The sequence below is a fragment of the Nerophis ophidion genome, linkage group LG06 (assembly GCF_033978795.1).
Source record: "Nerophis ophidion isolate RoL-2023_Sa linkage group LG06, RoL_Noph_v1.0, whole genome shotgun sequence".
NCBI lineage: Eukaryota > Metazoa > Chordata > Actinopteri > Syngnathiformes > Syngnathidae > Nerophis > Nerophis ophidion.
Window position 1 is genome coordinate 1,425,934 of NC_084616.1, and position 24,077 is coordinate 1,450,010.

Below are 24,077 nucleotides of genomic sequence, written 5' to 3' on the forward strand. Positions count from 1 at the left end.
TTGGGATTAGGTGGGGATTGAACCAGGGACCCTCAGGTTGCACACGGTCACTCTTCCACTGCGCCTCACCTTCTTTATTATGCATTTTTCGGCAGGTGTGACTTGTACTCCGGAGCGATTTATACTCTGAAAAATACGGTACTAATCAAATGTACTGCAGAAGAAGGGACACTGAAGAAAAATAAAGGTACATACAATTATGAATACATTCCAACTAAATTAATAATAACTAACATTTATGATTCTTAAATAAACTGTCAGTAAAGTTGAAGTGCAAATGAAAATGTTGTCATATTTTTTGCACTTGAGAAAATTGTCAATGACTTTAGACTTGAAGAGAATTGCTAGCTTGAAGTAAAATGCTGTCAACAATTAGGGAATGATGACACAAGCAATATGTACATCGTATTTTAATATTCATACCAATAGGCTCTTTCCACTAATAAATGCTGGTCACCTTCTGTCAGCCAAGTACTAAAACACACGTTTGTATTTAAAGCACTTCTGTTTGAAATGTATCAACACAAATAAATCAATACTCCGATTGTAAAGAAAGAATTACTTAGACATAAAAGTGTGAGTAGAAATGTATCATCTTCTTTTGGGATGATATAAAGATGAGTTCATCATTTGGGTTATTACACTGTAAGTACTGTACTGGAGGAATCTGTCAAACGTATGTTTGGTCTTGTAGGAGAGAAAAAAGTCTCATCATTTCAACACCTTTAATAAAACAAAGCAATATCAGTAAATACAAACAAAGAGTCTAATAATGGGTGATAATGAGAAGAGAGAAATATGAAAGTACAATTGTGAAACTGTACTAAGGATGGCTACTTTCACTTTTTAGCCCCGGCTGTGTTTTTCTTTGCTGTAACACATGCTGACTTGTCAAATATTTTCTTTTCATTTACACTCTTAATATTTTCTTACACTTCTGAGTCTCACTTGCAAGGACACACTCCTTTCAGTGTGTTGCTGCAGCCAGGAAGTAGTCTTTGCCATGATGTTAAATGTTCTAGTCTTGTACTGTAAGCATTGTACTTTTTACACACTGTCACTTACCAAATACGGAGGTGTTGATGTCGCCATGTAAGATTGCTAATGCTAATCAGTAGCATGTATATGGCCTATCTAATGCAAATTAGCATTGAGCTAGCACATTATGGAAAAGTGGAAGCTTGCTTTGGAGCACTTTTCCATCTGAGAGGTTGGTTTTGTTGGCTCCTGCAAAAGTACCAAACTTAGTAGCCATCCCTAAACTAGCACGTGTCGGTATCTATCCGTCAAGAGCATTCACTTTGAGAAGTAGTCTTTGCCATGACGTTAAATGTCTCAGTCTCTTCCTTTGTTGGGTCCTACAATGTGTTTATACTGTAAATATTGTACTTTTTACACACCTAAACATGGAGGTGTTGACGTCGCCATGTAAAATTGCTAATGCTAATTAGTAACATGCATAAGGCGTATCTATTGCAACTTAGCATTGAGCTAGTGCATTATGGGAAAGTGGAGGCTTGCTTTGGAGCGCTTTTCCATCTGAGAGGTTGGTTTTGTTGGCTCCTGTAAAAGTATCAAACTTAGTAGCCATCCCTAAAGTAGCATGTGTTGGTATCTATCCGTCAAGAGCATTCGCTTTGAGAAGTAGTCTTTGCCATGATGTTAAATGTTCTAGTCTTGTCCTAAGTGTTTGTACTGTAAGTATTGTACTTTTTACACACTGTCACTTACCAAATACGGGGGTGTTGATGTCGCCATGTAAAATTGCTAATGCTAATCAGTAGCATGTATATGGCCTATCTAATGCAAATTAGCATTGAGCTAGCACATTATGGAAAAGTGGAGGCTTGCTTTGGAGCACTTTTCACTCAGAGAGGTTGGTTTTGTTGGCTCCTGCAAAAGTACTGAACTTAGTAGCCATCCCTAAACTAGCACGTGTCGGTATCTATCCGTCAAGAGCGTTCGCTTTGAGAAGTAGTCTTTGCCATGACGTTAAATGTCTCAGTCTCTTCCTTTGTTGGGTCCTACAAAGTGTTTATACTGTAAATATTGTACTTTTTACACACCTAAACACGGAGGTGTTGACGTCGCCATGTAAAATTGCTAATGCTAATTAGTAACATGCATAAGGCGTATCTATTGCAAATTAGCATTGAGCTAGTGCATTATGGGAAAGTGGAAGCTTGCTTTGGAGCGCTTTTCCATCTGAGAGGTTGGTTTTGTTGGCTCCTGTAAAAGTACCAAACTTAGTAGCCATCCCTAAAGTAGCATGTGTTGGTATCTATCCGTCAAGAGCATTCGCTTTGAGAAGTAGTCTTTGCCATGACGTTAAATGTCCTAGTCTTGTCGTAAGTGTTTGTACTGTAAGTATTGTACTTTTTACACACTGTCACTTACCAAATACGGAGGTGTTGACGTCGCCATGTAAAATTGCTAATGCTAATCAGTAGCATGTATATGGCGTATCTAATGCACATTAGCATCGAGCTAGTGCATTATGGAAAAGTGGAAGCTTGCTTTGGAGCGCTTTTCCATCAGAGAGGTTGGTTTTGTTGGCTCCTGCAAAAGTACTGAACTTAGTAGCCATCCCTAAACTAGCACGTGTTGTTTTCTATCCGTCAAGAGCATTCGCTTTGAGAAGTAGTCTTTGCCATGACGTTAAATGTCTCAGTCTCGTCCTTTGTTGGGTCCTACAAAGTGTTTATACTGTAAATATTGTACTTTTTACACACCTAAACACGGAGGTGTTGACGTCGCCATGTAAAATTGCTAATGCTAATTAGTAACATGCATAAGGCGTATCTATTGCAAATTAGCATTGAGCTAGTGCATTATGGGAAAGTGGAGGCTTGCTTTGGAGCGCTTTTCACTCAGAGAGGTTGGTTTTGTTGGCTCCTGCAAAAGTACCAAACTTAGTAGCCATCCCTAAACTAGCACGTGTTGGTATTTATCCGTCAAGAGCATTCGCTTTGAGAAGTAGTCTTTGCCATGACGTTAAATGTCCCAGTCTCGTCCTTTGTTGGGCCCTACAGAATGTTTATACTGTAAATATTGTACTTTTTACACACCTAAACACGGAGGTGTTGACGTCGCCATGTAAAATTGCTAATGCTAATTAGTAACATGCATAAGGCGTATCTATTGCAAATTAGCATTGAGCTAGTGCATTATGGAAAAGTGGAGGCTTGCTTTGGAGCGCTTTTCCATCTGAGAGGTTGGTTTTGTTGGCTCCTGCAAAAGTACCAAACTTAGTAGCCATCCCTAAACCAGCATGTGTTGGTATCTATCCGTCAAGAGCATTCGCTTTGAGAAGTAGTCTTTGCCATGATGTTAAATGTCCTAGTCTTGTCCTAAGTGTTTGTACTGTAAGCATTGTACTTTTTACACACTGTCACTTACCAAATACGGAGGTGTTGACGTCGCCATGTAAGATTGCTAATGCTAATCAGTAGCACGTATATGGCCTATCTAATGCAAATTAGCATTGAGCTAGCACATTATGGGAAAGCAGAGGATTGCTTTCGAGCGCTTTTCACTCAGAGAGGTTGGTTTTGTTGGCTCCTGCAAAAGTACCAAACTTAGTAGCCATCCCTAAACTAGCACGTGTTGTTTTCTATCCGTCAAGAGCATTCGCTTTGAGAAGTAGTCTTTGCCATGACGTTAAATGTCTCAGTCTCGTCCTTTGTTGGGTCCTACAAAGTGTTTATACTGTAAATATTGTACTTTTTACATACCTAAACACGGAGGTGTTGACGTCGCCATGTAAAATTGCTAATGCTAATCAGTAGCATGTATATGGCGTATCTAATGCACATTAGCATCGAGCTAGTGCATTATGGAAAAGCAGAAGATTGCTTTCGAGCGCTTTTCAATCAGAGAGGTTGGTTTTGTTGGCTCCTGTAAAAGTACTGAACTTAGCAGCCATCCCTGAACCAGCACGTTTTGGTATTTATCTGTCAAGAGCGCTCGCTTTGAGGTCCAACGCTCACATTGTTTTTCACAGACGTCTGCTTGGTACCTCGACTGTAGCTGGACCTTCTTGGCGATTGGAATGGTGGGAAAAGAGCGTTGAAGAAGTGAAGAAACGTAAGGCCGTTAAATGGTGATGGAATGTTGTCGAAGTTTGGCCAGGAGGAACTCGTGGGTCAGGTTATGTCTGGTGATGATCCCCACCATCTGGAAGCGGGAATGAAGCGTGAGAAGAGGACAGAGGACAGAGGCTGAGGGACAAGAAGGACTCACTTCTCCCACGGCGTTGACCACAGGTAAATGTCGCAGGCCCATGGTCCTGAAGAGGTTGAAGACCTGCGAGATGCGGGTGCTGGGCGACACGGTGTAAGGACACGGGTTCATGTAAGGAGTCACGTCCTGCAGACACAGGAAGTCATCTGGGGAACCTAATATGGTCACGGCTGCCAAACTGTACCCACCACGATCATGCGGGGGCTGAGCTGGGTCAGGTCCAGGTCGTGGATGTCGGGGTAGCGGGGGTAGTCTTCTGTCATCTCTGCGTACGTCAACCTGGGCTGGCTGGCACTCTGATGACAGGAAACTTAGCAAGACCACAAACTACTAATAACCTCATCAACATGTATCGCCATGATCAATGTCCATGGAGATGTGTTTGCTTCTTAGTCAGAATAAACAGGAAGTATGCAAGCAAGGTTGGTTGCATGAACAAAGTCACTCGCTCTCTGGTAACCAGGAAGTGATCAGTGATCACGCCCCAGCATCAACTATCATGTTTGGTTGACTCTTTGCATGGAGCCAGAAGAGGAAGTCAACATGAAGAAATTGTGGATAAAAGAGGAGAAGTCACCTGGACATGTGACCCCGGACCCCCTGCTCTAGTTGATGAAGTCTATGTAGTGCTTGGCTTCACCTTGCATGATAATATAATATAATGCATGCAGAGGTGGACTTAGAACCAATTTGTAGACAAATGATAGTATTTAAAAATGTTGATAAGTATACAATGCTATTTAAAAATGTTGATAAGTATACAATGCTATTTAAGAATGTTGATAAGTATACAATGCTATTTAAAAATGTTGATAAGTATACAATGCTATTTAAGAATGTTGATAAGTATACAATGCTATTTAAAAATGTTGATAAGTATACAATGCTATTTAAGAATGTTGATAAGTATACAATGCTATTTAAGAATGTTGATAAGTATACAATGCTATTTAAAAATGTTGATAAGTATACAATGCTATTTAAGAATGTTGATAAGTATACAATGCTATTTAAGAATGTTGATAAGTATACAATGCTATTTAAGAATGTTGATAAGTATACAATGCTATGCAGAGGTGGACTTAGAACAGTTTTATACACAAATGATACAATCTATGAATGTTAATAAGGAGACAATGTTATGCAGAGGTGTACTTATATACATTTTGTACAAAAACTAAACTATGTATATTTGCTGTGGAGAATGTGTGTGTGTGTGTGTGTGTGTGTTCTTCCTGGGGGGCATAAAAGACAATAATTGAGAAGCACTGCCCTGGGTTGAAACAAAGACATCCCATAACTTCAACTTGTCTTCTAAGTGTGTTTATTTGCCAAACTACCGGGAATTCTGGCCTATAAGCCGCTACTTGTTTGCTACTCTTAGATCCCTACAATTGTTCTACGCTGGCGGCCATAAGGCAAACAGTTGTCATAAAACACATTGTTTGTGCTCTGGCGCCATCTTTTGGAGCAGTTCTCTTACTGCAGGTCCTGCTGGGTGACACTCTGCTGTTTCCCGCCGTTTAAAGCTCTGAACCCAAACCGTCTTCAATCCATCCGTAGCGTTTCTACTCATATGGATTCTTCTTTCATCACTCCCAGCAACGTTTGTGACTTTTACAATATAACTAAAACAAGTCTTTCTTACTAGAGCGTTCCCTGTGTGATGTCTGCAGGAGTGTTTTCATGCATAAATGACCATAGCACATACAAATAGCTCAATAAAGTACTATCGACCTATCTATTTGTACGTGCTATCGTAATGTAATCAAGCTAGCGTCGTAAGCAGCTAATAAGCTAACACGTTTACAAGTATCTGTGTAGTAATATTAACTTACAATGACATTCTTTTTGTAGTGTTTCACTTTCTGAAATCCCTCAGTAAATTCAGCAGAACGTCAGAGTGGAGTGTTTGAGTCTGATTAGCTGATTGGAGAACTAGCTTGTGCAGCTAGTGCGTCCATGACCATGACTTCTGTTTTGTTTGATCAGCCGTTTTACTGCCCTGTTATAGACACTGTTTGGAAACAATTAAGGTACATTTCACAAGGTATATATCTGCGGCTACTACAAACCCCGTTTCCATATGAGTTGGGAAATTGTGTTAGATGTAAATATAAACAGAATACAATGATTTGCAAATCCTTTTCAAGCCATATTCAGTTGAATATGCTACAAAGACAACATATTTGATGTTCAAACTCTTAAACTTGATTTTTTTTTGCAAATAATAATTAACTTAGAATTTCATGGCTGCAACACGTGCCAAAGTAGTTGGGAAAGGGCATGTTCACCACTGTGTTACATCACCTTTTCTTTTAACAACACTCAATAAACATTTGGGAACTGAGGAAACTAATTGTTGAAGCTTTGAAAGTGGAATTCTTTCCCATTCTTGTTTTATGTAGAGCTTCAGTCCTTCAACAGTCCGGGGTCTCCGCTGTCCTATTTTACGCTTCATAATGCGCCACACATTTTCCATGGGAGACAGGTCTGGACTGCAGGCGGGCCAGGAAAGTACCCACACTCTTTTTTTATGAAGCCACCTTGTTGTAACACATGCTGAATGTGGCTTAGCATTGTCTTGCTGAAATAAGCAGGGGCGTCCATGAAAAAGACGGCGCCTACATGGCAGCATATGTTGTTCCAAAACCTGTATGTACCTTTCAGCATTAATGGTGCCTTCACAGATGTGTAAGTTACCCATGTCTTGTTCACTAATACACCCCCATACCATCACACATGCTGGCTTTTACACTTTGTGTCGATAACAGTCTGGATGGTTCGCTTCTCCTTTGGTCCGGATGACACCATGTCGAATATTTCCAAAAACAATCTGAAATGTGGACTCGTCAGACCACAGAACACTTTTCCACTTTGCATCAGTCCATCTTAGATGATCTCGGGCCCAGACAAGCCGGCGGTGTTTCTGGATGTTGTTGATAAATGGCTTTCGCTTTGCACAGTAGAGCTTTAACTTGCACGGACAGATGTAGCGACAAACTGTATTTAGTGACAGTGGTTTTCTGAAGTGTTCCTGAGTCCATGTGGTGATATCCTTTAGAGATTGATGTCAGTTTTTGATACAGTGCCGTCTGAGGGATGGAAGGTCACGGTCATTCAATGTTGGTTTCCGGCCATGCTGCTTACGTGGAGTGATTTCTCCAGATTCTCTGAACCTTTTGATGATATTATGGAGCGTAGATGTTGAAATCCCTAAATTTCTTGCAATGTCACTTTGAGAAAGGTTGTTCTTAAACTGTTTGACTATTTGCTCACACAGTTGTGGACAAAGGGGTGTACCTCGCCCCATCCTTTCTTGTGGAAGACTGAGCATTTTTTGGGAAGCTGCTTTTATAGCCAATCATGGCACCCACCTGTTCCCAATTAGCCTGCACACCTGTGGGATGTTCCAAATAAGTGTTTGATGAGCATTCCTCAACTTGATCAGTATTTATTGCCACCTTTCCCAACTTCTTTGTCACGTGTTGCTGGCATCAAATTCTAAAGTTAATGATTATTTGCAAAAACAAAAAAGTTTATGAGTTTGAACATGAAATATGTTGTCTTTGTAGCATATTCAACTGAATATGGCTTGAAAAGGATTTGCAAATCATTGTATTCTGTTTATATTTACATCTAACACCATTTCCCAACTCATATGGAAAATAATGTTTCCCTTCTAAAATGTAGTGGGTGCAGCTTATATGCCGATGTGCTCTATAGTCCAGAAACTAGGGTACTTCTGGGTAAAACTTGCCAAAAATACCTTCATATGCCGGTTATCTGTTTGGCCATTTTGCCTGATTTGTTGATGGTTTTGAAAGCAATATCGATTCTTACCGACTGGTTCTCAGCGTAACAGACGCCTCTCATGAGCAGGTTGACCAGCTGAGAGCGCAGGATGAGGCCGTGGAAGGTCAGCGGTCGGAAACGCTCCTCCATGGTCCACTCCTCGCTGGGGGACTGGTCTGGGCACAGGTTGGGGTACGGCATATGCCTAAACATGGCGTAGAACTGGATGGTGAATAGTAGCAGGCATGGGAGTTCAACTTCATGAAAAAGACTGAAAATAAGAGTAGAAATAATGATGTCCGCTACTGTCTTGTTGTAAAACACCAATGAAAATGACATGTAGCATTTAGACGGGCTACACTGTCGCAGAACTCATCCAGGGCTCCAATTTACAGGACCGCCCTCATCAATTGTCCGAAAGCAATTGACCAACATCTGACCGCCCTTGATGTTTTACTTGTTAATGGTCGAGGGATGTATTAATAAATGCTATAATGATAACGTGTGATAAAATTCCAGACGGTTAGTCATACGTCTCATTTTTTAATTGCTGAAAAACTGTCATTTATTAATTAATGCATTTTAGGCAACAGGAAGTCAGGCGTGGTTTGGTTTGATAATCATGGTGGAGCAGATTTCCCCTCGGAGTAAACAAAGCCAAGTGCTTGGTTTAAGCTCAAATTCCCTCGCTTCCCTGCAGTGTTTAGATGGAGACAGGTGTGTCCCAACACTGAAAGTATACCCTGCAGTGTTTAGATGGAGACAGGTGTGTCCCAACACTGAAAGTATACCCTGCAGTGTTTAGATGGAGACAGGTGTGTCCCAACACTGAAAGTATACCCTGCAGTGTTTAGATGGAGACAGGTGTGTCCCAACACTGAAAGTATACCCTGCTGTGTTTAGATGGAGACAGGTGTGTCCCAACACTGAAAGTATACCCTGCAGTGTTTAGATGGAGACAGGTGTGTCCCAACACTGAAAGTATACCCTGCAGTGTTTAGATGGAGACAGGTGTGTCCCAACACTGAAAGTATACCCTGCAGTGTTTAGATGGAGACAGGTGTGTCCCAACACTGAAAGTATACCCTGCAGTGTTTAGATGGAGACAGGTGTGTCCCAACACTGAAAGTATACCCTGCAGTGTTTAGATGGAGACAGGTGTGTCCCAACACTGAAAGTATACCCTGCAGTGTTTAGATGGAGACAGGTGTGTCCCAACACTGAAAGTATACCCTGCAGTGTTTAGATGGAGACAGGTGTGTCCCAACACTGAAAGTATACCCTGCAGTGTTTAGATGGAGACAGGTGTGTCCCAACACTGAAAGTATACCCTGCAGTGTTTAGATGGAGACAGGTGTGTCCCAACACTGAAAGTATACCCTGCAGTGTTTAGATGGAGACAGGTGTGTCCCAACACTGAAAGTATACCCTGCTGTGTTTAGATGGAGACAGGTGTGTCCCAACACTGAAAGTATACAACACACTATTTGATGTTGCTTTTATTTTCCCAACTCAGCTGCTGTGACTGAGAGTTAACACGCAGCAGGTGATGGATGTCACAACATGTTTATAAAGTCTTTACTTTGTTTACTGGGATGTTCACTCCTCCTTCATTTAACTGCTGTCAATCTTTATTTTTGTTGGCCAAACTGTTGCACTGATGGGAGGGAGGCGTTGGAGAAGAACAAGGCTCGTTTATTAGACTTCACATTCATTAGCTAAACTGTTTGGTGTTTTAATTTTGATATCAAAAAGTAAACACCATGTTTTTAGACATTACTTGTGTATTTTTCATGTCGCAAAGGTGTTACTTTAAAAATCACTCATGTGACACAGCATTTTGTTAATGAGTTATTATGTATAGTTAATTCCTATATGACATATTTCTGCTCAAACTCTTAATGGATCTGTCCAGATACAGAATCTACATATAAATGTACATAACATAACTCCCTCTATTAAAATTTAAAAATAAGAGGCGTCATGTAATGACAAAAAGTTGACAAGTTTATATTAATAATGAATTTTAAAAAACTGTTTACACACACACACATATATATATATATATGTATGTATGTGTGGGAAAAATCACAAGACTGCTTCATCTCTACAGAACTGTTTCATGAGGGAACCCCTCATGAAACAGTTCTGTAGAGATGAAGTAGTCTTGTGATTTTTCCCACACATACATATTGCGCTCTACCACGGTATCGAGCACTATTCTCTGGATAATCCAATCAAGACATATATATATATATATATATATATATGTATGTAGTGTATATGCCTGGAAAGACAATCATGTTTGCCTTGGTGCCCTAAAATATGAGCCCTGCTTTAAGGCAACACTTGCCTTGACGTTAAAAAGTGAAAATTGGAGGTGAGTGGAATCACATGTGGCCCTGCGATGAGGTGGCGACTTGTCTAGGGTGCACCCCGCCTTCCACCCGATTGTAGCTGAGATAGGCACCTAAGCCCCCCGCGACCCCAAAGGAAATAAGCGGTAGAAATGGATGGATGGATAGAATCCCATGCCTGCCACAACCATGTGTGTTCTTAAATGTGTATTCCAGTTTTGATGTGGTCTTCCATGGTGAAGAAGTCTAATGAATGTTTTATTACATTAGTCCAAATGTGTCCAACATTGTGGGTTTGCTGGACGTGGTCCACATGGCTAACAGAAACATCTCTGCCATCTTAAATGGGTTGTACTTGTATAGCGCTTTTCTACCTTCAAGGTACTCAAAGTGCTTTGACACTACTTCCACATTCACACACACATTCACACACTGATGGAGGGAGCTGCCATGCAAGGTGCTAACCAGCACCCATCAGGAGCAAGGGTGAAGTGTCTTGCTCAGGACACAACGGACGTGACGAGGTTGGTACTAGGTGGGATTTGAACCAGGGACCCTTGGGTTGCGCACGGCCACTCTCCCACTACGCCACGCCGTCCCATCTTCCACTGGTTCTTTATATATGCATCTTCTCTTCTCTTCTACGACACTTTTGTGAATTGTGTGAATTATATTTATATAGCGCTTTTCTCTAGTGACTCAAAGCGCTTTACATAGTGAAACCCAATATCTAAGTTACATTTAAAGCAGTGTGGGTGGCACTGGGAGCAGGTGGGTAAAGTGTCTTGCCCAAGGACACAACGGCAGTGACTAGGATGGCGGAAGCGGGAATCGAACCTGCAACCCTCAAGTTGCTGGCACGGCCACTCTACCAACCGCTTCTTGGTTCCATGACCCGCCCTTTCTTGCCTCTGACTGGCCTGTCCCTAATGTCAACCAATGGTGACACATCACCATAACGTAACCAACCATGATGTTCTAATATATCAGGGGTCGGCAACCCAAAATGTTGAAAGAGCCATTTTGGACCAAAAATACAAAAACAAATCTGTCTGGAGCTGCAAAAAATTGAAAGCCATATTACATACAGATAGTGTGTCATGAGATATAAATTGAATTATGAGGACTTAAAGGAAACTAAATGAGCTCATATATAGCTACAAATGAGGCATAATGATGCAATATGTACATACAGCTAGCCTAAATAGCATGTTAGCATCGATTAGCTTGCAGTGACCAAACATGTCTGATTAGCACTCCACACAAGTCAATAACATCAACAAAACTCAACGTCATTAGTTTGGTGGACAAAATGAGACGGAAAAAGAAGTGTCATAAATCACGTCTTAGAAAGTCGGAGAAAGTTTTGCATGTAAACAAACTAGGGTGAGTTCAAGGACCGCCAAAATTAGTAGGACAAAACGGCGCTCGCCAAATACTGGAATCAGTGAAGCATGTTTAATATAAACAGTGTGCTTTATAGCAATTAGGGAGGTTTGTGTCATGTTTGTCCTCCAACAGAACCAAATTAAAACAAAAAATATGTTTTTTCCCCCTCATCATTTCCGTTTTTCATATATTTTTGAAATAGCTCCAGAGAGCCACTAGGGCGGCGCTAAAGAGCCGCATGCAGCTCCAGGTTGTTGACCCCTGCTATACGTAAACCAACCAATCATCATTATTGTTTCCTCTATACTTTGTGGACTTGTTTCACTCCGCAGCTTTCATTTTTGTTGGAAAACCCTACTTTTTACCACTAGATTATCCAAAAGAAAAACGGAAAATATTTAGTTTTTTACTTTTACAAAGAAAATAACGATAGATTAGTGACTATTAGGGTTGCAAAGGGGTGGGAACTTTCCGGATATTTACCACAGGAAGTTAAGCTCAGGAAGTTTGGAAATTTTAAGCATTTTTTGATGATTCAAAGTTGGACCCCCTGGCTTGTAAAAGACTATTGCAATGCTACACATAGTCAGCTAAATGATTCAAAGTTGGACCCCCTCGCTTGTAAAAGACTAATTCAATGCCACACATAGTCAGCTAAATGATTGGAGTAGTCTTGCAAAATGTTTTTGGACAAATGACTAGAAATATGCTAGATGAGTAAATGAAGAGTCAATCAGCATGCTAAATCAAACTAGTTTGAGTGTGGATCTTACCTCCTGTCCAACATCTGCTGGAAGAGGTCCTCTCCCTCCCCGGCCGGCTCTACCACAGCTGCCTGTTCGTCGCACACGTTCCTGAGTTCGCTGGAGGGGTAGGACTTCATGGACTGGCAGCGGCGCCGTTGCTCGCCGGCACGCGACACGATGCTGGATTTCTACACGAGCAAAGCCCTTTAGAGTGACTCGCACACGTCCAAACAACAACATTTGACTCTCTCAAGCAGGGCAGACCCAGCTGGGGACGCTCTTTACTTTTCTTGGACCACAACATATTTTCCAGAAAAACAGTAAAAAGGTAAGTAAAAAAAGAGCAGAAAGACGTAATGTAATTAGAAAAAAGATTAATGTTTTATACAAAAGTAATACAAATGAACTCAAAAAGTATGTGGGGGACATTGTGATGTTTATTTTATTTTGTAAAGAAAAAACCGCTACAAACAGACATTACATAATATCAAAACTTGTGTTATAGGTGATTAACAAGAAAGTTTGATCACATTACACCTGTACTGGCTCACCTGCACTGGCTTCCTGTGCACTTAAGATGTGACTTTAAGGTTTTACTACTTACATATAAAATACTACACGGTCTAGCTCCAGCCTATCTTGCAGATTGTATTGTACCATATGTCCCGGCAAGAAATCTGCGTTCAAAGGATTCCAGCTTATTAGTGATTCCCAAAGCCCAAAAAAAGTCTGCGGGCTATAGAGCGTTTTCCGTTCGGGCTCCAGTACTCTGGAATGCCCTCCCGGTAACAGTTCGCGATGCTACCTCAGTAGAAGCATTTAAGTCTCACCTTAAAACTCATTTGTATACTCTAGCCTTTAAATAGACTCCCCTTTTAGACCAGTTGATCTGCCGCTTCTTTTCTTTTTCTTCTATGTCCCACTCTCCCGTGTGGAGGGGGTCCGGTCCGATCCGGTGGCCATGTACTGCTTGCCTGTGTATCGGCTGGGGACATCTCTGCGCTGCTGATCCGCCTCCGCTTGGGATGGTTTCCTGCTGGCTCCGCTGTGAACGGGACTCTCGCTGCTGTGTTGGATCCGCTTTGGACTGGACTCTCGCGACTGTGTTGGATCCATTATGGATTGAACTTTCACAGTATCATGTTAGACCCGCTCGACATCCATTGCTTTCCTCCTCTCCAAGGTTCTCATAGTCATCATTGTCACCGATGTCCCACTGGGTGTGAGTTTTCCTTGCCCTTATGTGGGCCTACCGAGGATGTCGTGGTGGTTTGTGCAGCCCTTTGAGACACTAGTGATTTAGGGTTATATAAGTAAACATTGATTGATTGATTGATAATTGTATTATTACGAGTATGAAAATGTAAGCTTTTTCTCATGTATTTCCACTCTTTTTTCTTTTCCAACAATATTCCAAGCGAAGCCGAGCAAATTGTTGCACTTAAGACCCGCCTGTGATAACTCCTGACTTTGTCACCTGTAACACAAAGCTATGTCATCTCTCTTCATGCAATGCAGGCTTCGCATGGCCCCTTTTGTCCTGCTTTACCCGACACATGAAAGGTGACACATTTGGGGTATGCTCTATCCACCACTGTTGAATATCTTGAAATGTGTGTTTGGCTATTCCAACTCTGACCACAGCGTCAGTTACTATGTAGAGAGGTACTTTCATTTATTTTTGGCAGACTGCATTGCTAATTGATTATCCCCGCTCTTCCTCTCATGCGAGATGTATGTCTGTTTTCAGCATTTTTGTTTGTTTTTTTTACAAAAAGAAAATGGTCCCCATATAAGTTGACTTGATGCTACTCGGTGAACACAGTTTGGCCGCCCCTTATGTCATATTGCTCCAAATGATATGGGCTGGCATGGAACATGTCTCATACAATCAATCCTGTCTTTTCTTCTATTCAGCCAAGTCATTTACAAAAGGTAAACATGTAGGCTACTAGGAGCTAGCAGCTACACGACAGCTAAGCACACAAGTTAGACATAGGTAGTAAGTGTCCTTAAAGGGGAACATTATCACAATTTCAAAAGGGTTAAAAACAATACAAATCAGTTCCCAGTGGCTTGTTGTATTCGCTATTTGCGATGCGACTGTGACGTCATACAGTGCTGCCAATACAAACAACATGGCGGTTACCACAGCAAGATATAGCAACATTAGCTCGGATTCAGACTCGGATTTCAGCGGCTTAAGCGATTCAACAGATTACGCATGTATTGAAACAGATGGTTGGAGTATGGAGGCAGATAGCGAAAACGAAATTGAAGAAGAAATTGAAGCTATTGAGCGAATAGCTATTGACGCTATTCGGCCATAGCGTGGGTGTACCTAATGAAGTGGCCCATAGCATGGCTGCCTTATTAGCATCGCCGGTAAAATGTGCGGACCAAACGATCAGGACTTTGGCATCTTGTGACACTGGAGCAACTTAAATCCGTCGATTGGTAAGTGTTTGTTTCGCATAAAATGTGGGTATCTAGTTTCAAATGTACATACAGCTAGCGCAAATAGCATGTTAGCATCGATTAGCGTAGCATGTTAGTATCGATTAGCTGGTAGTCATGTCGTGACCAAATATGTCTGATTAGCACATAAGTCAACAACATCAACAAAACTCACCTTTGTGATTTTGTTGACTTAATGGTTGCAAATGCATCTGCAGGTTATCCATACATCTCTGTGCCATGTCTGTCTTAGCATCGCCGGTCAAATGTGGAGACACTCTGGTACATTCAATGGGGGTCTGGCGGCAGATTTCTTGCCAGTGGTGCAACTTGAATCCCTCCCTGTTAGTGTTGTTACACCCTCCGACAACACACCCACCAGGCATGATGTCTCCAAGGTTACAAAAAATAGTCGAAAAAACTGAAAATAACAGAGCTGAGACCCGGTGTTTGTAATGTGAAAATGAAAATGGTGGGTGTGTTACCTCGGTGACGTCACGTTCTGACGTCATCGCTAAAAGACCGATAAACAGAAAGGCGTTTAATTTGCCAAAATTCACCTTTTTAGAGTTCGGAAATCGGTTAAAAAAATACATGGTCTTTTTTCTGCAACATCAAGGTATATATTGACGCTTACATAGGTTTGCTGATAATGTTCCCCTTTAATTGAACAATATTGCAGTCTATAGCAGCAGATTTGTCAATATAATCAAGTATCAAAAAATGACAGCCGCTCTTTATTTACACATGCAAAGTCTCCCAGGCTGAAGTGTACTAGAAAGTAAGCAGTAAAAAAGGTGTCGACAAGCATGATTTTGTACAATATTGTGATTGTTTCCAACTGTGTAACACTACAAAGTGCAGGTCTATCATAACAATATTGTGATTGTTTCCAACTGTGTAACACTACAAAGTGCAGGTCTACCATAACAATATTGTGATTGTTTCCAACTGTGTAACACTACAAAGTGCAGGTCTACCGTAACAATACTGTGATTGTTTCCAACTGTGTAACACTACAAAGTGCAGGTCTACCATAACAATATTGTGATTGTTTCCAACTGTGTAACACTACAAAGTGCAGGTCTATCATAACAATATTGTGATTGTTTCCAACTGTGTAACACTACAAAGTGCAGGTCTACCATAACAATATTGTGATTGTTTCCAACTGTGTAACACTACAAAGTGCAGGTCTATCATAACAATATTGTGATTGTTTCCAACTGTGTAACACTACAAAGTGCAGGTCTATCATAACAATATTGTGATTGTTTCCAACTGTGTAACACTACAAAGTGCAGGTCTACCATAACAATATTGTGATTGTTTCCAACTGTGTAACACTACAAAGTGCAGGTCTACCATAACAATAGTGTGATTGTGTCCAACTGTGTAACACTACAAAGTGCAGGTCTACCATAACAATAGTGTGATTGTTTCCAACTGTGTAACACTACAAAGTGCAGGTCTATCATAACAATATTGTGATTGTTTCCAACTGTGTAACACTACAAAGTGCAGGTCTATCATAACAATATTGTGATTGTTTCCAACTGTGTAACACTACAAAGTGCAGGTCTACCATAACAATATTGTGATTGTTTCCAACTGTGTAACACTACAAAGTGCAGGTCTACCATAACAATATTGTGATTGTTTCCAACTGTGTAACACTACAAAGTGCAGGTCTATCATAACAATATTGTGATTGTTTCCAACTGTGTAACACTACAAAGTGCAGGTCTATCATAACAATATTGTGATTGTTTCCAACTGTGTAACACTACAAAGTGCAGGTCTACCATAACAATATTGTGATTGTTTCCAACTGTGTAACACTACAAAGTGCAGGTCTACCATAACAATATTGTGATTGTTTCCAACTGTGTAACACTACAAAGTGCAGGTCTACCATAACAATAGTGTGATTGTGTCCAACTGTGTAACACTACAAAGTGCAGGTCTACCATAACAATAGTGTGATTGTTTCCAACTGTGTAACACTACAAAGTGCAGGTCTATCATAACAATATTGTGATTGTTTCCAACTGTGTAACACTACAAAGTGCAGGTCTATCATAACAATATTGTGATTGTTTCCAACTGTGTAACACTACAAAGTGCAGGTCTATCATAACAATATTGTGATTGTTTCCAACTGTGTAACACTACAAAGTGCAGGTCTACCATAACAATATTGTGATTGTTTCCAACTGTGTAACACTACAAAGTGCAGGTCTATCATAACAATATTGTGATTGTTTCCAACTGTGTAACACTACAAAGTGCAGGTCTACCATAACAATATTGGAGCTCTGAGTATTGCTGTCCAAAGCTATGTAGCAGGAATCAAACGTACTTTTGTTTAGTTTGGTTGGGAAAAATACGTTAGAAAAGGTTTGACAAATGAAATGAGTCAAACAGAACAATGGAAGGTATAAAAAACACTAACCTATTTATTATTAACCCTCTGGAGTGGACTTCTGCTGTCTTTAAGTTAAAGTGAAGTGGTAGTTGCTTTTTGGCCACAGTAATTCATAAAGTTAAACTCATGATGTATGTTACTGGATACTGCATAATACTGCCTTGGAGACTTTGTATGTGGAAGTCAGGGGTCACCATCACGGTGCCCGTAAGGACCAGATGAGTCGCCCGCTGGTCTGTTCTAAAAATAGCTCAAATAGCAGCACTTACCAGTGAGCTGCCTCTATTTATTTATTTATTTACTAGCAAGCTGGTCTCGCTTTGCTCGACATTTTTAATTCTAAGAGAGACAAAACTCAAATAGAATTTGAAAATCCAAGAAAATATTTGAAAGACTTGGTCTTCACTTGTTTAAATAAATTCTTTTTTTTTTTTTTTAACTTTGCGTCTTATAACTTTCAGAAAGACAATTTTAGAGAAAAAATACAAGCTTAAAAATGAATGCGTGGGTTCCTTCCGGGTACTCCGGCTTCCTCCCACCTCCAATGACATGCACCTAGGGATAGGCCCCTCCCACCTCCAAAGACATGCACCTGGGGATAGGCCCCTCCCACCTCCAAAGACATACACCTGGGGATAGGCCCCTCCCACCTCCAAAGACATACACCTGGGGATAGGCCCCTCCCACCTCCAAAGACATGCACCTGGGGATAGGCCCCCCCCACTTCCAAAGACATGCACCTGGGTATAGGCCCCTCCCACCTCCAAAGACATGCACCTGGGGATAGGCCCCTCCCACCTCCAAAGACATGCACCTGGGGATAGGCCCCTCCCACCTCCAAAGACATGCACCTGGGGATAGGCCCCTCCCACCTCCAAAGACATGCACCTGGGGATAGGTTGATTGGCAACACTAAATGGTCCCTAGTGTGTGAATGTTGTCTGTCTATCTGTGTTGGCCCTGCGATGAGGTGGCGACTTGTCCAGGGTGTACACCGCCTTCCGCCCGATTGTAGCTGAGATAGGTGCCCCCCGCGACCCCAAAAGGGAATAAGCGGTAGAAAAAGGATTGATGGATGGATTTAAATTTCTCAACGAAGAATATTTGTGAAATATTTCTTCAAACTTATTATGATTTAAATTCAAAAAAATTATCTTGGCAAATCTAGAAAATCAAATTTAAATCTTATTTCAAAGTCTTTTGAATTTCTTTTAAAATTTTTGTTCTGGAAAACCTAGAAGAAATAATGATTTGTCTTTGTTAGAAATATAGCTTGGTCCAATTTGTTATATATTCTAACAAAGTGCAGGTTGAATTTTAACCTATTCAAAAAATGTCATCGAAATTCTAAAATTAATATTAACCAGGAAAAATTACTAATGATGTTCTATAAATTATTTTTTAAATTTTTTCATAAAGATTCGGATTAACTACTTTTTCTCTTCATATTTTTCGGTTGAATTTTGAATTTTAAAGAGTCGAAATTGAAGATAAACTATGTTTCAAAATTAAATTTTCATTTTTTTCGTGTTTTCTCCTCTTTTAAACCGTTCAATTTAGTGTTTTTTTCATCATTTATTCTCTACAAAAAACCTTCCGTAAAATTAAAAAAAAAGTACGACGGAATGACAGACAGAAATACCCATTTTCTATATATATAGGTTTATTTATTAAAGGTAAATTGAGCAACTAGGCTATTTCTGGCAATTTATTGAAGTGTGTATCAAACTGGTAGCCCTTGGCATGAATCAGTACCCAAGAAGTAGCTCTTGCTTTCAAAAAGGTTGCTGACCCCTGCTGTAAGTAGTATGCAAATATAATTATTTTAACTTGTTTATGTTGACAATTTGTTTGATTATGACGTGCTATTGTGCGCTTAGCTGTTGTGTAGCTGCTAGCTCCATGTAGCCTATATGTTTACCTTTTTGTAAACGACTTGACTGAAATAGAAGACCAACATTGTGTGCTTATTGGAGGACGTTTGGATGTTAAGTGGACTGCTGTATCGCAGATTTCAGACACGAGCCCATTGAATGCGATACGTACATATTTGCTGATAGGAACGATATCAATAGTCCAAGAAGGGGAAGTACCTTGAAGTGGATGTTGTTGCTGACCAGGATGTTTCCCTTCATGAAGTCCCGCTCGTTCTGGCGATTCTCGGTGACCACGGGGAAGGCGTGATAAATGGTAGTCCGCAGGATGCTGACCAGGGACTGGACGCGGGTGTGCGGGTACACGTAGGTCAGGTTGGGCTCCATGATGTCGCTGGCCGTCAACCTTTGGTAGATGGAACATAAGACAGGCTGTTAGAAGAATGATATACAACTTATCACACAACTCTTATGCTTAAAGGCCGTTGCTCTAGTTATTATTTATTGTGCTCAAGCTGTACTTTGATTTTCTTACAAAGGCACACAACTTGTTATCTTCCACTGCAAGTTAGGAGTGGCCTCACCGCAGATGTTTCTGTCTTTCAGCCTGCTAACAGCCAAGCACGAACCAGCACCTCAACGAAGTTAAAGCGACAGCAGGCAGACAAAGTGTTGCTGCTCCATGGTCATGTGGATGTGAGGCGACATCACCTCAGCCCTTTGGGGGAATGTCAGGCCATATTAAAAGATGGAGAAGATGTTTATATCGGGCACTGTTTTGAAATTATTTTGATTCAATCATTTGTATTTTTATGTTTTACAATAGCTGTACTGTAATGTTTAGTGCACAGGTGTCAAACTCAAGGCCCGGGCGCCAGATGTGGCCACATTTTACTTGGCCCTGTAAAGCTTGGAAATAATATGTATCAATAACGTACTGTAACTTTGCCTAATGAATGTATTTGTTCTTTCTATTTTGGGGGAAAAGAAATGTAATCCATGTAGTCGCAAATTATGTCAACTTAAATATTGTCTAATTACGCAAAAATATATTATCAAACCATTTTCTAAATAGACATAAAAACTAAAAATAATGATTGCAAAGCAAGTTATCCTTCAAATTGTGCAATGTAAAAGTAGAAATAGATTTCATGCTCAAATTGTGAAATTTACTGTGTTTTTTACAGCATTTTTCTCTAAAAGAAAAAAACGTTTACTGTAATAAACTGTGATGCCGTTATAGCATTTACAGTAATACACTGAAAAATGTAGTTATCGATTTGTGGTAAAAAAACAACAAAAAAAAACAACGTTTTACTTACAGTAAATAAAACAAATGTAAATTTGACAGTAACTTCTGGCAACTAAGCTGCTTTTTTTTCCACCAATAAAACAGCACTACTGTGTTTCCATTTACAGTAATATACACTACATTTGGAGGTGAAAGTATTGCAACTTACCTTATTTGATTTACAAACCCCGTTTCCAAATGGGAAATGGTGTTAGATGTAAATATAAACAGAATACAATGATTTGCAAATCCTTTTCAAGCCATATTCAGTTGAATATGCTACAAAGACAACATATTTCATGTTCAAACTCATAAAACATTTTTTGTTGTGCAAATAATCATTAACTTTAGAATTTGATGCCAACAACACATGACAAAGAAATTGGGAAAGGTAGCAATAAGTACTGATAAAGTTGAGGAATGCTCATCAAACACTTATTTGGAACATCCCACAGGTGTGCAGGCTAATTGGGAACAGGTGGGTGCCATGATTGGCTATAAAAACAGCTTCCATGAAATGCTAAGTAATTCACAAACAAGGATGGGGTGAGGGTCACCACTTTGTAAGCAAATTGTCGAACAGTTTTAGAACAACATTTTTCAACGAGCTATTGCAAGGAATTTAGGGATTTTACCATCTACGCTTCGTAAAATCATCAAAAGGTTCAGAGAATCTGGAGAAATCACTGCACGTAAGCGATGATATTACGGACCTTTGATCCCTCAGGCGGTACTGCATCAAAAACCGACATCAGTGTGTAAAGGATATCAGCACATGGGCTCAGGAACACTTCATAAAACCACTGTCAGTAACTACAGTTGGTCGCTACATCTGTAAGTGCAAGTTAAAACTCTACTATGCAAAGCGAATGCCATTTATCAACAACACCCAGGAACGCCGCCGGCTTCGCTGGGCCCGAGCTCATCTAAGATGGACTGATGCAAAGTGGAAAAGTGTTCTGTGGTCTGACGAGTCCACATTTCAAATTATATTCAGAAACTGTGGACGTGGTGTCCTCCAGAACAAAGAGGAAAATAACCATCCGGATTGTTATAGGCGCAAAGTTCAAAAGCCAGCATGTGTGATGGTATGGGGGTGTATTAGTGATTGTTGTAGGGTGAAAGTATTGTAGTCAGCATGTGTGATGGTATGGGGGTGTATTAGTGATTGTTGTAGGGTGAAAGTGTTGTAGTCAGCATGTGTGATGGTATGGGGGTGTATTAGTGATTGTTGTAGGGTGAAAGTGTTGTAGTCAGCATGTGTGATGGTATGGGGGTGTATTAGTGATTGTTGTAGGGTGAAAGTGTTGTAGTCAGCATGTGTGATGGTATGGGGGTGTATTAGTGATTGTTGTAGGGTGAAAGTGTTGTAGTCAGCATGTGTGATGGTATGGGGGTGTATTAGTGATTGTTGTAGGGTGAAAGTGTTGTAGTCAGCATGTGTGATGGTATGGGGGTGTATTAGTGATTGTTGTAGGGTGAAAGTGTTGTAGTCAGCATGTGTGATGGTATGGGGGTGTATTAGTGATTGTTGTAGGGTGAAAGTGTTGTAGTCAGCATGTGTGATGGTATGGGGGTGTATTAGTGATTGTTGTAGGGTGAAAGTGTTGTAGTCAGCATGTGTGATGGTATGGGGGTGTATTAGTGATTGTTGTAGGGTGAAAGTGTTGTAGTCAGCATGTGTGATGGTATGGGGGTGTATTAGTGATTGTTGTAGGGTGAAAGTGTTGTAGTCAGCATGTGTGATGGTATGGGGGTGTATTAGTGATTGTTGTAAGGTGAAAGTGTTGTAGTCAGCATGTGTGATGGTATGGGGGTGTATTAGTGATTGTTGTAGGGTGAAAGTATTGTAGTCAGCATGTGTGATGGTATGGGGGTGTATTAGTGATTGTTGTAGGGTGAAAGTGTTGTAGTCAGCATGTGTGATGGTATGGGGGTGTATTAGTGATTGTTGTAGGGTGAAAGTGTTGTAGTCAGCATGTGTGATGGTATGGGGGTGTATTAGTGATTGTTGTAGGGTGAAAGTGTTGTAGTCAGCATGTGTGATGGTATGGGGGTGTATTAGTGATTGTTGTAGGGTGAAAGTGTTGTAGTCAGCATGTGTGATGGTATGGGGGTGTATTAGTGATTGTTGTAGGGTGAAAGTGTTGTAGTCAGCATGTGTGATGGTATGGGGGTGTATTAGTGATTGTTGTAGGGTGAAAGTGTTGTAGTCAGCATGTGTGATGGTATGGGGGTGTATTAGTGATTGTTGTAGGGTGAAAGTGTTGTAGTCAGCATGTGTGATGGTATGGGGGTGTATTAGTGATTGTTGTAGGGTGAAAGTGTTGTAGTCAGCATGTGTGATGGTATGGGGGTGCATTAGTGCCCAAGGCATGGCTAACTTACACATCTGTGAAGGCACCATTAATGCTGAAAGGTACATACAGCTTTTGGAGCAACATATGTTGTTATCATGGACGCCCCTGCTTATTTCAGCAAAACAATGCCAAGCCCCGTGTTACAACAGCGTGCCTTCGTAGTAAAAGAGTGCGGGTACTTTCCTGGTCCGCCTGCAGTCTAAACCTGTCTCCCATGGAAAATGTGTGGCGCATTATGAAGTGTAAAATACGACAGCGGAGACCCCGGACTGTTGAAGGACTGAAGCTCTACATAAAACAAGAATGGGAAAGAATTCCACTTTCAAAGCTTCAACAATTAGTTTCCTCAGTTCCCAAACGTTTATTGAGTGTTGTTAAAAGAAAAGGTGATGTAACACAATGGTGAACATGCCCTTTCCCAACTACTTTGGCACGTGTTGCAGCCATGAAATTCTAAGTTAATAATTATTTGCAAAAAAGAAAATAAAGTTTATGAGTTTGAACATCAAATATGTTGTCTTTGTAGCATATTCAACTGAATATGGCTTGAAAAGGATTTGCAAATCATTGTATTCTGTTTATATTTACATCTAACACAATTTCCCAACTCATATGGAAACGGGGTTTGTTCATTTGAGTTTTAAAAAAAATCTACAAAAAAAATGCATAAAAAATGCTGTAATAATAAAACATACAATAAGTGCCATGTGGCCCTCAGTGAAAACCACTTCCACACCTCTGGTTGAGTGCCACGGTTGCTCTCATCCCCAGGTGGCCCAAACATTATCAATTTGCAAAAACCTTGCGGCACTTTTCTCCAAGTCCAGAAATCCCACGTACTTGTCCATCTCCACCTCAGTCTCCCAGTCCAGAAGCGGCACTCCCCTCAGCTGAATGTGGATGTCATAGATGCCCTTGTTGAACATGTCTCCGGTCCACTTGGCCACCTGCTGGCCAGAGGGGCAAATGTTCAACAAATGACTTCATGATGTTTGTACATGTATATTTAGGTTATTTATATATGTCCCAAAGGGCTGTACACATTTAAACAGAAAGGTTAACAACAAATAATGATCACAATGAGTACGGATTATTATATACATAAAACATAGTTGAAATGCACAAAAATACAAAACAA

At 40.5% G+C, this 24,077-nt stretch overlaps 1 protein-coding gene across 1 annotated transcript; it reads right to left on the bottom strand.

Annotated features, from left to right (window-relative positions):
- Nucleotides 1-711: 711 nt before the first annotated feature.
- LOC133554041 (H(+)/Cl(-) exchange transporter 6-like) lies at nucleotides 712-23,932 on the bottom strand. The gene is made up of 7 exons (XM_061902384.1): nucleotides 23,780-23,932; nucleotides 19,508-19,694; nucleotides 12,557-12,717; nucleotides 8,086-8,242; nucleotides 4,431-4,538; nucleotides 4,243-4,368; nucleotides 712-4,176 (listed from the first exon to the last, which is right to left on the bottom strand). Exons 1-7 carry the CDS (start codon nucleotides 23,863-23,865, stop codon nucleotides 4,096-4,098), a joined length of 906 nt encoding a protein of 301 aa, XP_061758368.1. The 5' UTR covers nucleotides 23,866-23,932; the 3' UTR covers nucleotides 712-4,095.
- Nucleotides 23,933-24,077: the final 145 nt, after the last annotated feature.